This window comes from Pseudonaja textilis, chromosome 14, assembly GCF_049901715.1.
Source record: "Pseudonaja textilis isolate UNSWEBS1 chromosome 14, rPseTex1.2, whole genome shotgun sequence".
Taxonomy (NCBI): domain Eukaryota; kingdom Metazoa; phylum Chordata; class Lepidosauria; order Squamata; family Elapidae; genus Pseudonaja; species Pseudonaja textilis.
This window is the reverse complement of record NC_142003.1, coordinates 14,958,517-14,972,535: the sequence shown is the minus strand read 5'-3', so window position 1 is coordinate 14,972,535 and position 14,019 is coordinate 14,958,517. Positions and strand designations below refer to the sequence as shown.

At 44.4% G+C, this 14,019-nt stretch overlaps 1 protein-coding gene across 3 annotated transcripts in view; it reads right to left on the bottom strand.

Annotated features, from left to right (window-relative positions):
* Positions 1-14,019, bottom strand: part of LMF1 (lipase maturation factor 1) — a 161,721-nt gene that overhangs the window by 49,681 nt on the left and 98,021 nt on the right. For all 3 annotated transcript variants that reach the window (XM_087912635.1, XM_087912633.1, XM_087912634.1), the window contains one exon: positions 2,753-2,920. In XM_087912635.1, coding sequence (XP_087768761.1) covers positions 2,753-2,920 — 168 coding nt within the window. The remainder of the gene's footprint in view (positions 1-2,752; positions 2,921-14,019) is intronic.

The window sequence follows — 14,019 nt, the reverse complement described above, 5'->3', positions numbered from 1 at the left end:
CAGTCCAGTCTCTTCTTGAAAATCTCAAGTGATGAAGCTCCCACAACTTCCGAGGGCAACTTCTGTTCCATTGGTTGATTGCTCTCATTGTCAGAAAAATTATCCTTATTTCCAGGTTGAATCTCTCCTTGTTCAGTTTCCATCCATTATTCCTTGTCTGATGGCCCTGGACTCTTAAAATTTCTTACTTTGGGGGAACTAAGTATATTATTTTCTGTTTTAATTGGACTAAAAGGGCCACTCTCTCTGAATATTTTCATTGCAATACTTTGGCAAACTTTCCAACATGCATTTCTAAAGGGGGCACTTTTCTACTACAGCATCCAATAGCATAGATGTACTTGCAGGGATTTTTTTTGTGTGGGTATGTATGCACATCACACCCACAGTTTATAAAACAAGGGAAGAATTTGTTCCTTAGACTGGAAGACATGCACGCTGCTCATACAACCCCACTTCACACAACAAATTTTGAAAGCAGAAAAACATCCTCTGTTATGGGAAAGTATGCATGCATGTGTTTTTGCGCACATGCAATTGCTTGCAATAGAGGTGAGCTAGAGAATGCATTTTGCTCAACATATTTTATCTGGGCCTGTTCAGTGATAATACCAAAAGGTGCTTTTTCAAGAGGCAACTGGAGTTTCTGGTTTTTCTTTGAAGACGTTTCGCTTTTCATGAAGAAGCTTCTTCAGCTCTGACTGGAACGTGGGGAATGGAAGGATTTATACTGACACAGGACAGAAAACATTCTGCAGCCAAGAAGGCTCCAAACTCATCTGCCCTACTCAGGTCACCCTGAGGACACAGATAAACCTCCAAGTGGCCTCAACGTCTCTCTAAAAGGATGCAAATGACCAGCTGTCTGCAAGGAATAGAAATCCTTCTATTCCCTACCATCCAGTCAGAGCCGAAGAAGCTTCTTGGATGAGAAGCAAAACATCTTCAAAAAAAACCCAGAAAGTCCAGTTGCCTCCTGAAAAAGCACTTTTAGAACAACCATGACCTGGATGACTGAGAATTTCCATCGACATTTGCCTAAAAATACCTTACAAATCAAGTGGAATATTGACATTAAACTCGATTGTTCCCCCCCTGGAGCTGAGGTTCTGCCAATAAAAGTCATTTTGGAATGAAGAAAAGAACAGTAAATGATCAATAAACAGAAGTGTTTATCCTCCAACTGCCAAAAAGCAACACTGGGACTAATTCTTGTTCATTAGAATGAACAAGGGAAAGAAAGTCAATAACTAATTGCCGTCCAGCCATTAAATGTTAACTAAAGAGCAATAAGAGGGATGCATTTAGCGGCAGGCCATTACGAGCTGCTACTGAAGACAATTTCTCTTTTCAGAGCCCAGCAGATCCTCAGTTGTAACTTAGGAAACACTGTAGATGTGTAAACATCCACTGGAGCACATAGAAGTCCTGCTGTTGAGGCTCAGAGATTTGGGGTTGGTTTGTTCTTAAGTGCTTATGGATTGACTATCCCAGAGTAGTGGTCGCCAACCAGTGGGCCAGGAACCACTGGTGGTCCTCTTGATCCAAGAGGATCTGCAACCTAACATTTGTTACCTTTTGTTTCACACTGTTGTGGTCCGCCGGCAGCCTGCGGAGATGGTAGCAGAATCCGACAGTGGGGAGGAACATGGGCCGGTCTGGGAGTTTAGGGAGGACTCGGACGAGGGTCCTGTGTACGACGCAGAGATGGGGCCAGGGCCATCTGGGAGTTATGTGCTGACTCCGGAGCCTCCAGAATCAGACAGCAGCGAGGCAGAGGAACAGGGGGAGCCTGTTCCCAGTGCGCGTATGCACAGAGCTGCCAGAAGGCAAGAGCAGCTAAGACAAAAGGGGTGACTCGAGAGTACGGCTTGGAGATGATTAGCCCTCCCATAAGATATAAAGGAAATGCAAAGGGACAGGAACCTTTGCAGGAAGCAACATCGTTCGCTCTGTTCAGATTAAATCTTGAAGCTCTGTGTGGACTTTGTACTTCGTTTGGCTTTTTACAGTTAATTTTACACTTTAGCTGTTGGCAGCAATTCAAAGGAGAGAAAGGTGGGTGTTTATCTCAGGGGACTGTTTGAAATAAAAAGAGAGTTGTTTGGACTAATGGATGTGATTAATTACGGTCTCAGGAAGCCTTGGTCAGAACACACATGTTAAGCCAGACTTATCAGGAAAAAAAACACGAGGTAAATTTCAGAGTGTAGTAAGATTTTTTAAACTTTACTACAGGCTGGTGGTGTACAGGACTTACAAGAGTTCATTTAGCGACTGTTCAAAGTTACAACTGCATTGAATAAAGACCATTTTTCATACTTATGAACATTGAAGCATCTCCATGAAAAATTCATCAAAATTCATATGCTTGGTGATTGGTTCAGATATACGACAATTACTGTGTCCCAGGGTCATGTGATCATGTGATCATCTTTTGAGACTTTCTGACAAGCAAAGTCAACAGGAAAGCCACTTAACAACCCGTGTGACTAACTTAACAATTGCAGTGATTCACTTAAGAAACGGGGCAAGAAAAGTTGTAAAATAGGCAAAACACTTAGCAAATTTCTCACTTAACAACATAAATTCAATTGTGATTGTAAGTCGAGGACTACCTGTATTTAGCAGACAGGGGAACTAAGCCATTTTTTTTTACTTTAGTGTACCGTGAGAATCCAGGAAAAGGTTAACTCCCGACCTGTGATGACAGCTGAAGAGCCCAAAGCAAGGAGCCTTCCTATGCGCTTACCTGGAAGAGGATCTGAAGGATGCCATGGGCCAGGCACATGCGCCGCCCCAGGAAGACAAAGAAAGGCACAACCAGCTCAATGAAATGGTTGAAGAGAGTCTCAAATGCATGGAACCACCAAGGCGACCGGTGCATGAAATAGGCCACAGGATTGGGAACTGGCTGAGTCTAGAAGAGAGAAAACAAGACGGTAGCAATAGCACATAAGATTTATATGCTGCAAATAATGACATGCGCTGAAATGGACAAATTGACTCCAGCCTCGCAACATCTGCCGGAGAATGGACAGCCGAGGCTACACAATCCACACGGCCCCTGAAGACCTCAACTGGCCTCTTTTTAAGATGTACAGGTTAGTCCTCAACTGACAAGAGTTTGTTTAGCGACCGTTCAAAATTGCAACAGCACTGAAACACCGTCATGACCGTATTTCACACTTTGTGACCACTGCAGCACCCCCAAAGTTCACGCGATCAAAATTCAGACACACACACACACACACAGCAACTTGACTCGTATTTATGACGATTGCAGTGTCCCGGGTTGACATGACCCCCTTTTGTGACCTTCTGATAAGCAGTCAATGGGGAAACGTAACAACTGCAGGGACTCACTTCACACGTGTGGGAAGGAAGGTCTTCGAATCGGCCCAAGCTTACTTAACAAATGTCTTCGCTTAGCAACGGACATTTCAGGTTCAATTGTGGTTGTAAGACGAGGACTACTGGTATACAGGTGTGTATTTTTTGGGGGGTGGGTGGGAATCTTTTATGGGTTGCACACACTATCAGCAGCTCCTTGTCACCACACCTGCCCATTGCTACACACTTGCTTTTCAGAATGCAGGATTGTCCCAGAGATTTTTCATCTTGGAAAGGAGATGAGAGAGGAGGGAAGACAGGCAAACGGCAGAGAAACTGAGAGCCAAATAGCAAAAGTTTGAGGCTGAGGGCATTTTAGCACATCGAATGCGAATTAGACTTCCAAACTTCTTCCAATCTTCTGACAGCGAAGCGAAGGAGGTGGGAAAGACCAATGATAATTGGAAGAGACGCAACGCATCTTTAACCAGTTTGCAGCGGAAAGGAAGAAAGGAAAAGCCAAAACGACGAGAGGGAAGAGCGTGCACAAGAGAACGGCCTCCCCCTCCTCCCTCCGCCAAACACTGGAACGAATGCAGCGCCATTATTAGCATAGCTGGAATTAATCATGTTGTTGCTTTCTATTGGTTTTGGGCTGGATGGAATCCCCTCAGGACAAAAGACCGCATCCTTCCTTCCGCTGACGGGGGGGGGCAGGACGGAACGAGCGGAAGGGTCATGGAGCACAGCCGAGGCCCTGATCTCAGGGTCAGGGACAGGGGGTGCTGCCCCCTCCACTCCCAGCCCCTACGGGGACTGGTTTGAGTTAGCATCCAAGGGAGGCTGGGCCAAAGTGTGTGTGTGTGTGTGTGTGTGTGTGTGTGTGTGTGTGTGTGTGAGAGAGAGAGAGAGAGAGAGAGAGAGAGAGAGAGAGAGAGAGAAAGAAAGAAAGAAAGAAAGAAAGAAAGAAAGAAAGAAAGAAAGAAAGAAAGAAGAAAGGGAGAGAAAGAAAGGAGAGCAAAAGAGAGTGAAAGAGAGAAAAAGAGAGAGTAAGGGAGGGAAGCAGGGACAGGGAGAGGGAAAAAGAAAGAGAGAAGAAGGGAAAGAGAGAGAGAGGGAGAGAGTAAGGGAGGGAAGCAGGGAGAGGGAGAAAGAAAAAGGAAGAGAGAGAGAGAGAAAGGGAGAGAGAAAGGAAGTGAGAAAGAAAGAGAGAAAGGGAGTGGGAGAGAAGAGAGAGAAAGAGTGAGCGAGTGAGTGAGTGAGTGAGAAAAAGAGTGAGAGAAAGAAATAGAGAGAAAAAGAGAGAGAGTGAGGGAGGGAAGGAGGGACAGGGAGAGGGAGAAAGAAAGAGGAGGAGAATGAAAGAGAAAGAGAAAGGGAGGGAGACGGAGGGAGAGAGAGAAAGAGAGAAGAAGATAAAAAGAGAGAGAAAGAGAGTGAGAAAGAGAGAAAGGGAGGGAGGGGGAGGGAGGGAAGGAGAGAGAGAGAGAGAGAGAAAAAAAGACAAAATATGTGGGCTTGGTGCTGCTTTACTCGAAGCCCAGAAAGGATACACAGAAGATGCATCCAATCAGTGAGGAGAAAAGGCACACCAAATTGCCCAGAGCTCAGCCAATGTGTTTCCTTTTCTTCCCAAAATCACTTGAGTTTTTTGCTTTAATGTGACAACCCTTCAAGTAGTGGAAGAGAACTATCATGTCACCCTTTGTTAGACCAGAGATACCTAGTTCTGTCAACTGTGCATAATAAAATTTAGCTTCTAGCCCCATAATCATCTTTGTTGCTCTTCTTTTCACTTTTTCTAGAGTCTTAATATTTTGGGGAGGGGGGGGGGGGTGGTGGTCATGGCCAAAACTGGACACAATATTCCAAGCACGGTCTTACCAAAGCAGTACAAAGCAGCCTTAACTCTTCCCATGACCTTGATATCAGGGTTCCAAGTAATAGACCCATAACAAGCAAAACTCCGAGGCAGACGGAAAAGAACAGCTTTATTGGCTATATCATATTGGCACAGATCTGGTGAAAACCGATTCTGAAGCTTCCCACGCTTTTCACCGCATTAAAAGTTGGTCACTTTCTCAAAACAATCAGTCACATGGTCCAATCACAGCGCTGTCTGGTTGCCTGGTGACATCATTCCGCCTTCCTCGGACCAGGTGTGAGAATGTCCTTGTTTCCCAAGAGAAAATGTTTTGTTTTGACTACAAACTCCCAGCTATCTTCAAATCCCCCCCTCCCCCGCTCCAGTGCGGCAACACTGAAGCAGTTAAAAATGGCTTCGGTCAGGTCAGCTTCAGGATTGACACTTGATGCGATTCCTGTGTTGATTGGCCTTTTTGGAGGCTACAGCATACTACTGGTTTGCATTTAAGTGTTGGTCCATTAGGATACCCGTTAAGCTGTTATACGTAGGTAGTAACCAGTTAGGAATTATCCAAAGGACAATTATCCAAATTGTCCTGAAATGAATCTGCAGAAATATGGTGTAACTCCTATAAAATGAGCGATAAAGCGTTATGGGCTTATGTTTCCCCAGTGCCTGAATTCCCTCAAACCCCAGAGTTTGCCAAAGCCGTTGTGTTCACCAGGTATGAAGCTGGTGTTCTTAGAATTCATTCTCTTAAGAGGCCAATCAACCTGGTGTGTTGTTTGGCACTAGCAAACCCTAAAGGAAGGAAAGTGTAGCGACACCTGGATGTCATGGATTCCATTCAGTGGATTTTGGATGGAGAAACGGGGGTCCTGTGGAGGTAGATGATAGAGAAAACTTTGCATGGGTAGGCAGTCCAGATGACCACTTGAAAAGGACGTGTCCAATGTCCCAAAGCTGCTTTTTTTTTTCAGGAGGATACTGGACTTCCTTGTTTTTTCTTTTGAAGATGCTTCGCTTCTCATCCAAGAATGGAGGATGCGATGAACACACTTTGAATGGTATGGAAGGGATTTCCAGAGGGGAAAATGCCAGGCGACAGGAACCCAGGAATGCTACTCAGGTGACCCTGAGGACAGAGATAAACCTCCAAGTGGCCTCAACGACCCTCTAAAACAGGGGTGGGATTCTACCGGTCCGGACCAGTTTGGGTGAATTTGTATCTGGTTCACCAAACCGATATTTGAACCGACCAGCTGGCCCCTCCCACGAGTCTCCACATGGCCCATTTTGGATGCAGGAAAGGGCAGGGTCCGCGCAGAGGCTGGGGGGGGGGGAAATGGGCCTTCCAGATGTATCGGAAGTCCAGAAACGGGCCTGTCTCCGGCCTCCAGAGCCCAGGGGAGCCATTTTCACCCTCCTGGAAGCCTGAGGGAAGCCTCCAGATCCTCGGGAAGGCCAAAAATCAGCCCACCCGGAAGTTCCAGGAGGCCACACCCACCATGGCCATGCCGACCCAGCAACTGGGCAGCAAACGGTTGCCCACCCCTGCTCTAAAAGGATGGAAATCATTAGCTGTCTGCAAGGAGTATCAATCCCTCCATTTCCCACCATCCAGTCAGATCTGGAGAAGCTCCTTGGATGAGAAGCGAAACGTCTTCAAAAGAAAAACCCGGTTGCCTCCTGAAAAATCCCCTTTGGGACAACCATGACTTGGAGGATGGAGAATCTCTACAGACTTCTAACCCCGTCTAATGCAACTGAAGTATTTGAGACAGCATATTTTAACATGCAAAAGAGAGGAAAAAAAGGGGGATCAATTTATATCATTTTCAGCGAGTTGCATCATTTACGTACTGACATTACACCAACGATGCCATTAGTAGAAATGACGTCATTTTGTAACTTAATTGTAACTTAACTCCCATTTCCCCTGTGTCTCTTAAATCAAGATTTCACTGTGTCTGGACTGAACCTTAAAGGGGTAATTGAGGGTGTGTTTAGGCAGCTTGAACTCAGTCCCATGCTGGAACTAAAAAAATTACCAGCAACATGCAACCACTTGGAAGATCTTGGTAATTGAGAGAGCGCCTCGTCCCACTCCACCCCCAGCCTCCGCACATCACTCACTTTCTTGCAGTGCCCCATGATGGGCCTCCCCAGTGAACCCCCGCCCTTTTATCGGGAAGATTTCAGAGGGCACTGCAATATGGCTTCCATTAAGCCTTGAATGTCAAGAAAACCATATATACGATTAACATCTAGCTCGACGAGGAGCTATAGAAAACAGTGTTCCCACAGTCCCAGATGTTGCCAAAATGGGAACAGCAGTGCTTCCCGTGGCTCATTTTCTTCCCCATGTGAAGTGGTGAAAGATGGGTTGGGTGGGAGGGCAGGAAGGGTAATCTGGTCTTACCCTTCTGGCGGTAAGAATGGAATGGAACGGGGCAGGGTGGGGAGGGGTGGAATGGAATAGAATAGAGAATAGAGAATAAGGAATAGAATAGAATAGGAAAGAATAGAATAGAATAGAATAGAATAGAATAGAATAGAATAGAATAGAATAGAATAAGGAAAGAACAGAATAGAATAGAATAGAATAGAATAGAATAGAATAGAATAGAATAGAATAGAATAGAATAGAAAACATGGAATGGAATGGAATGGAATGGAATGGAATAGAATAGAATAGAATAGAATAGAATAGAATAGAATAGAATAGAATAGAATACATGGAATGGAATAGAATAGAATAGAATAGAATAGAATAGAATAGAATAGAATAGAATAGAATAGAATAGAATAGAATAGAGAACAGAATAGAATGAAGAATAGAATAGAAAACATGGAATAGAGTAGAATAGAATAGAATAGAATAGAATAGAATAGAATAGAATAGAATAGAATAGAATAGAATAGAATAGAATAGAATAGAATTAGGAATAGGATCCTCTTCTCCACCTTGCTTGGAAAGCTCAGATTCAGTCAATCCTACATTTTAGGGGATTCTGGGTCCGATTCAAGAAGGCGATCCATGAATTATAGCGTTCGACCTCTCACAGTTGATTCCTGCCCCATCATTAAAGCTGAATATGGCAGATGAGTGGGAGGGATAAATGTCATTTAAAAAGTCATTGTCCCACACTGTAGGGATGGGACAAATTAATTCCTGTAACGGTTACAAGAACTTTTATTTTTTAAGAGCTCTTCCTTTTTAATAAAAGTTCTAGCTAATTAATTAGGGGACTCCTTGAAAAGAAGTATCAGGATTGTTCACCCATTAATTTAATGCAGTCTTTGGAAATGTGCCAACATCCAGAAGCCAAAATTAAGTATATCTCCCTTTTCACTTACAACTTTTGACAACTCTGCACTACAACCACAGAAGTCCAATAACAATTTGGAGATCTGTAACTACTTTGTTTACAGAGAAATCTCATTTTGGGGGTTGTATGCAGTAGGGTTAGAAAGAGGTTCATTGCAGAGGTGGTATTCAGTACGTTCTGAACAGTTCTGGATAACAGGTAGTGGAAATTTTGAGTAGTTCGGAGAACCTGCCAATCCCACCTCTGACTGGCCCTGCCAACCCCATCTCTTCTCCGCATCCCATTGAGTTCCAGTTGATTGGCTGGGTCTCCTTTGGTTGCCCTGCACAGGAGAATGGAGCTGGAAAGCAGGTTAGTGGGGTGGGGAGGGAAGGGGGATTTTGCAGTATCCTTCCCCTGCCACGCCCACTGAGCCACACCCACAGAACCGGTAGTAAAAAAAAATTGAATCCCACCACTGGTTCATTGGTAGTGAAATGTTACCATAATTAAGCCTCCAGAGAAACTTGCCTTTTCAATTTATTTCCAAAAACGGTAGCCTGAGACACGATATTCAGTTTGATAAAATACATGCCAGGAACTGCTGGAGTTAAAAGGACCAGAGATGAGGACGAATATCTGTTTGCCTTGGGTGATTGCACAAGATTGGCCACTGGCCATCACACCACTTTCCCCAAAAGAAACTTCAGATATAAATTTGTGTGTGTGTGTGTGTGTGTGTGTGTGCATGAAAGCTCATTTTTAATCCTTTCCTGAACCTTGTCGATGGAAAAGTCTTAATTTTAAAATTAGAATTCTCCATCCACTTTAGACTGGAAGGCAAATTGTTTAATTCATGGGTTTTTTTTAAAGTTTAAACATCGTCCTTCCTTTTAAGCCATAGCTTTAAAATAAATAGTAAACAAAAAGGAGCTGAAAGAACCTACATTTTAAGATTCAAAATATTATATAGAGCCCTTCTGTATCTGCTTAATAGCTTTTCTGATGAAACTCAAACTCACAGGCTGCTCAGGAATTCTGGGAATTGAAGCCCACAAGTCATAAAGAGACCATCGTTCCCCACCCCTGCATTAAAATATGTTTACATTGATGATACCTTCTGCTGTAAAATCATGAGCAATAAGTACATCTTCACTGCATTCTATTCTATTGTATGCTCACTTGGTTTTGAATACGGGAATGTGCTTGCGTGTCATCATAGTTTCATACCATCAGAAGGTTCTACAGACTCTGAATTACTTCCCTACTTCTATGACAAGCTAATGAACACAACAGGACTACCTACAAAACCTTAGGTGTAGATCCCAGGTCCCCTTCACAACCTAAAAGAATAACAGAATAACCTAAAAGGATCAGTTTGATTCCACAGCCAGAATCAAATTCCATGGTGGCCATGATTGAATTTGCATTCTATAAATTGTTTTATGAGCATGTATGTTTGTGAGCATGAGAGACGTTTAAGACACGTGGACAGATAGGATACGGAGCAAAATCTCTCCCCCTACCCTCCTTTATTATTTTCTTCCAGCAAAAATTAAAAGTGATTGAGAAGTGTCAATCTTTGTTGTCTAGTTCCAATCTATAGGTGGATCAGCAGCTACCTTGGAGCAGGAGGCCTTGCAAGATCCCAAAGACTCATTTCTGGTGCAGTTTGGGGGAGAGAAAGAAAGACTTTTGCTGCTTTCCTTGCGTGCAGCCAAAAGCAGAAGAAGAAAGAAGTGGAAAGAAGCAGCCCGGTGGCCTGGCCAGGCACGTGGGGCAAGTTTCCCCCTCTGCCCTTTCCCCCCTCCCCTCACTACCTTGTGTTGTTCACAATGCAGTGACACAACTTGGGCCATGTGGACAGTGCAGCCTTGTGTTCCCACACAGCCTGGATTAATTGCTTTGCGGGGTGCTTTGGGGGTGACATTTCTCTGTGGACCACCAAAATTTTCTCACGGACCACCAGTGGTACCCAGCCCACTGGTTGGCGACCCATGCTCTATATCAGTGTTTTTCAACCTCAGCACCTTGAGGATGTCAGCCTTGATGGATGGGGAATTCTAGGGGTTGAAGTCCACCCTTCTTCATGATGCCAAGGTTGAGAAACACTGCTCCAAATAAATACATAAACAGTAAAAAAATAATAATCCTCATCATCATCACTGGGATAGAAGGATGGTTCAAGAATGCCAGGTTTATGCCAATCGCAGCCATCTTTTACCAGCTCTTGACTGCATTCCCAAAATGTTCCATGCCATCTTCCCCCTCAACTTATTGACACAGTTAGCACAGAAAAAAAGTTTTGGCAGCCCTTGCTCTGCACATAGAAATGGCATTACAAATATCACCTATTTATTCTGGGCATTCCTGGGGAAGCAGTTCTAAAATTACACCAGAAACCATGGGTCCATTCAGGCTATTTATTTATTCAGAATCCTTGCAAAACACTGGCAATACCTCTGAGATGTTATGACTATCTGTTCTATTGGGATCCCCTCCCAGTTTCACCCCCATTAACTGACAGACCCCAAATTACAGAAGGGGGGGGTGTCTGTCAATTAATAGGCATCCCAAAGATTTGGGTGTCCTGTCCTAGACCACCACTCAAGTCTGAGTCAGCAGTATGTCTCAACAGCCAAAAAAGCCACTCCTGGGCTGCATCAACAGAGGGAGAGCATTAACGTCATGGGATAGTACCACTCTATTCCACACTGGTGAGGCCACATTTGAGATACTGCATCCAATTCTGGTCACAACGATATAAAAAAGATGCAGAGACCCTAGAAAGAATAGTAAGAGGAGAACCACTAAAATGATATGGAATCTGCACGATGAATTGTGCAAGGAATGGTTAAGGAAACAAGCTTAATGAAGAGGAGACAGAGGGGAGACACGATAGAAGTCTTCCAATAGGAAGTCTCCAAGGAGTATAAATCCTCCCATTCCCCACCATCCTGTGTCAGAGCTGAAGAAGCTTCTTGGGTGAGAAGCGAAAGGTCTTCAAAGAAAAGCAAGAAAGTCCAATTGACTCTTGAAAAAAGCAACTTTGGGACAAGTCTTCCAATAGTTGAACGGCTGCTAACATGGAGGAAAGGGTTGATTTATACTTTGTAGATGTCATACCTCTGGTGGAGACTGACTCTGAGGAAGAGGAGGAACAGCCAACAGGGAGTGGAGATGTGGCTCTGGAGGTGGTGGAGGAGGCTGGGGAAGGGCAGAGGCCAGCTGGGCAGTCAGAGGAAGACCCAGGCCCATCCCCTCTCCATCCTAGGGCACGCAGGGAGGAGAGGATAAGGGAGAGACGTGGTCTACTCAGGAGGAGAGGGCCTTGATCCTCTTCATGGGCTGCAGCTGTGACAACTGGATTAGAGGACGGACATGCGTACGGCGAGTGCTGGAAACAAAGCATGGAAATCTCTCTAGCTTATGGTGTCCATCCCAGTGTGTGTTATCTGGGGACGTCCTCCAGCCCTTCTCTTGCCTGGTTTGTGTTGCTGTTTTCCTTCTTCTTGTGACTGTTTGTATGGGACTTTTTTGTCTTCCGTCAAGAATATTCAGAGCTTGGAAGCAAAGTGAAGGCATAAAAGGGGCTTCACCTGTTTTCTCTGACTGTGTTTTTTTGTATCCCACCCTGGGTTATCACAGTAGAGATGGAATAGCCTCCATCCTGGGGAACATTCTCCTATCCCCTCCACCCCAAGGATAGGACAAGCCATAATGAGTGGAAACCCATCACAGAGAGATCCAACCTGGAAATAAGGAAAACTTTCCCGACAGTGAGAAGGATTCAGCGAAGGAAGAGCTTTCCCCCCAGAGTTGTGGGTGTTCCATTGAGGAGGTTTTCAAGAAAAGTTTGGACAACTATTTGTCTCAGATGGTATAGCAACTTCAACCTTGGGCAGGGGGTTGATCGAGAAGACCTTCAGATCCCTTCCAACCCTAGGGTTCCATGATTCTACAGGGATGGTTCCGTTTGGCCAAGGTTTTGGAAGCAAAAAGCATGGCAAAAGAAAGGCCACCCCACGGAAATGTGCTCCCAACATCCGTTCTGGAGGCCAATAGAAATGACTTTCCTCCCATCTACGGCTGGATCTATGTAGGAAGGACCCACTGAACCTTTGGCCCAAGTTCTGCCTTCAATAAGGACAAGGGTGCACATTGTAAACTCCCTATTTGGCAAAGTTATTTCAGCTGGGCCTATCCAAGTGTTATAGTACATTTCCTTGAAGGTGGCAAAATCTGGTGATAGTGTCTATAAACCTCACTGTTTGCCTTGATGGCCTCAATGCTGTAATTATCATTTTATGTTTCTATTTACGTGAAATAAAAAAAATGTTTGTTTTGTTGATCTGCAGAATTCTGTTCAGTGAAAGCTAACTAAACCAAGTAGCTATAGAAATGGGAGCGCCCAAGACTCCTGCAACTGTCAGAATCTATGGAACAGCCACGAGTATTTATCATTTGTCTCCTATTTTCGTCACCACACTATAAAAAGATGTTGAGACTCCAGAAAGAGAACAGAAAAGAGCAACCAGGATGATGAGGGGACTGGAGGCTCAAACATACGATGAACAGTTGCAGGAACTGGGCCTGGCTAGTCTAATGAAGTTAGTCTCCCTAACCAGGGGAAACAGATAGCAGTCTTCCAATATTTGAGGGGCTGCCCCAGAGAGGAGGAGGGAGTCAAGTTATTTTCCAAGGCACCCAAAGTCCAGACAAGGAATAATGGATGGAAACTGATCAAGGAGAGATTCAACCTGGAAATAAGGAGACATTTTCTGACAGTGAAATCAATGAACCAAATGAACTGCTTCCTTCAGAAGTTGTGCGAGCTTCATCACTGGAAGCTTTCAAGAAGAGACGTCTGTCAGAAATGGTGTAGGGTCTCCCAGTTGGGCAGGGGGTTGGACTAGATGACCTACAAGGTCCCTTCCAACTCTGTTAATCTGTATCTGTATCTGCTTTCAATGTTTCCACTCTAATGTTAATGCAAAAAAAAAGGGAAAAAGACATTTCATGGTTCATCTGTAATAAAATAGCTATCAAACTAGGGGAGAGAGAACAGATCCCGTTCCCTTCATGGGGTTTTCCCCGGCCACTTTCAAAATCTGCCGGGCAACCATTTTCTCTCTCTGAATTATTTTTGAACAGCCATAAATAAGATGCATGGAAAAAGCCAGCCAAAGAATAACAGGACAAGAAAAAAAAATCACAGGGGGGTTTATTTAAGGGAAGCCAATGGCTCGTGCCTCTGTTTACACTGCAGCAATTGGGGATCTGGATAATTTTCCCGCAGGAGTTCAGTAAAGAGATGGAGGAACAGCAACTTAGTTTATAAAAGTGTGTTTCACAAAGAGCAAATTGTACCGTCAGGGACTTGCTACCTCGTTCAGTGCTCAATTCCCTGATCTGGAACACTGCTTAATTTTAAAGTCAAACTTGCAAATGAAAGAACCGGGCTGGGCTTGGCCGAGACAGGGAGCCGGATTGAAAACAAACACTGTT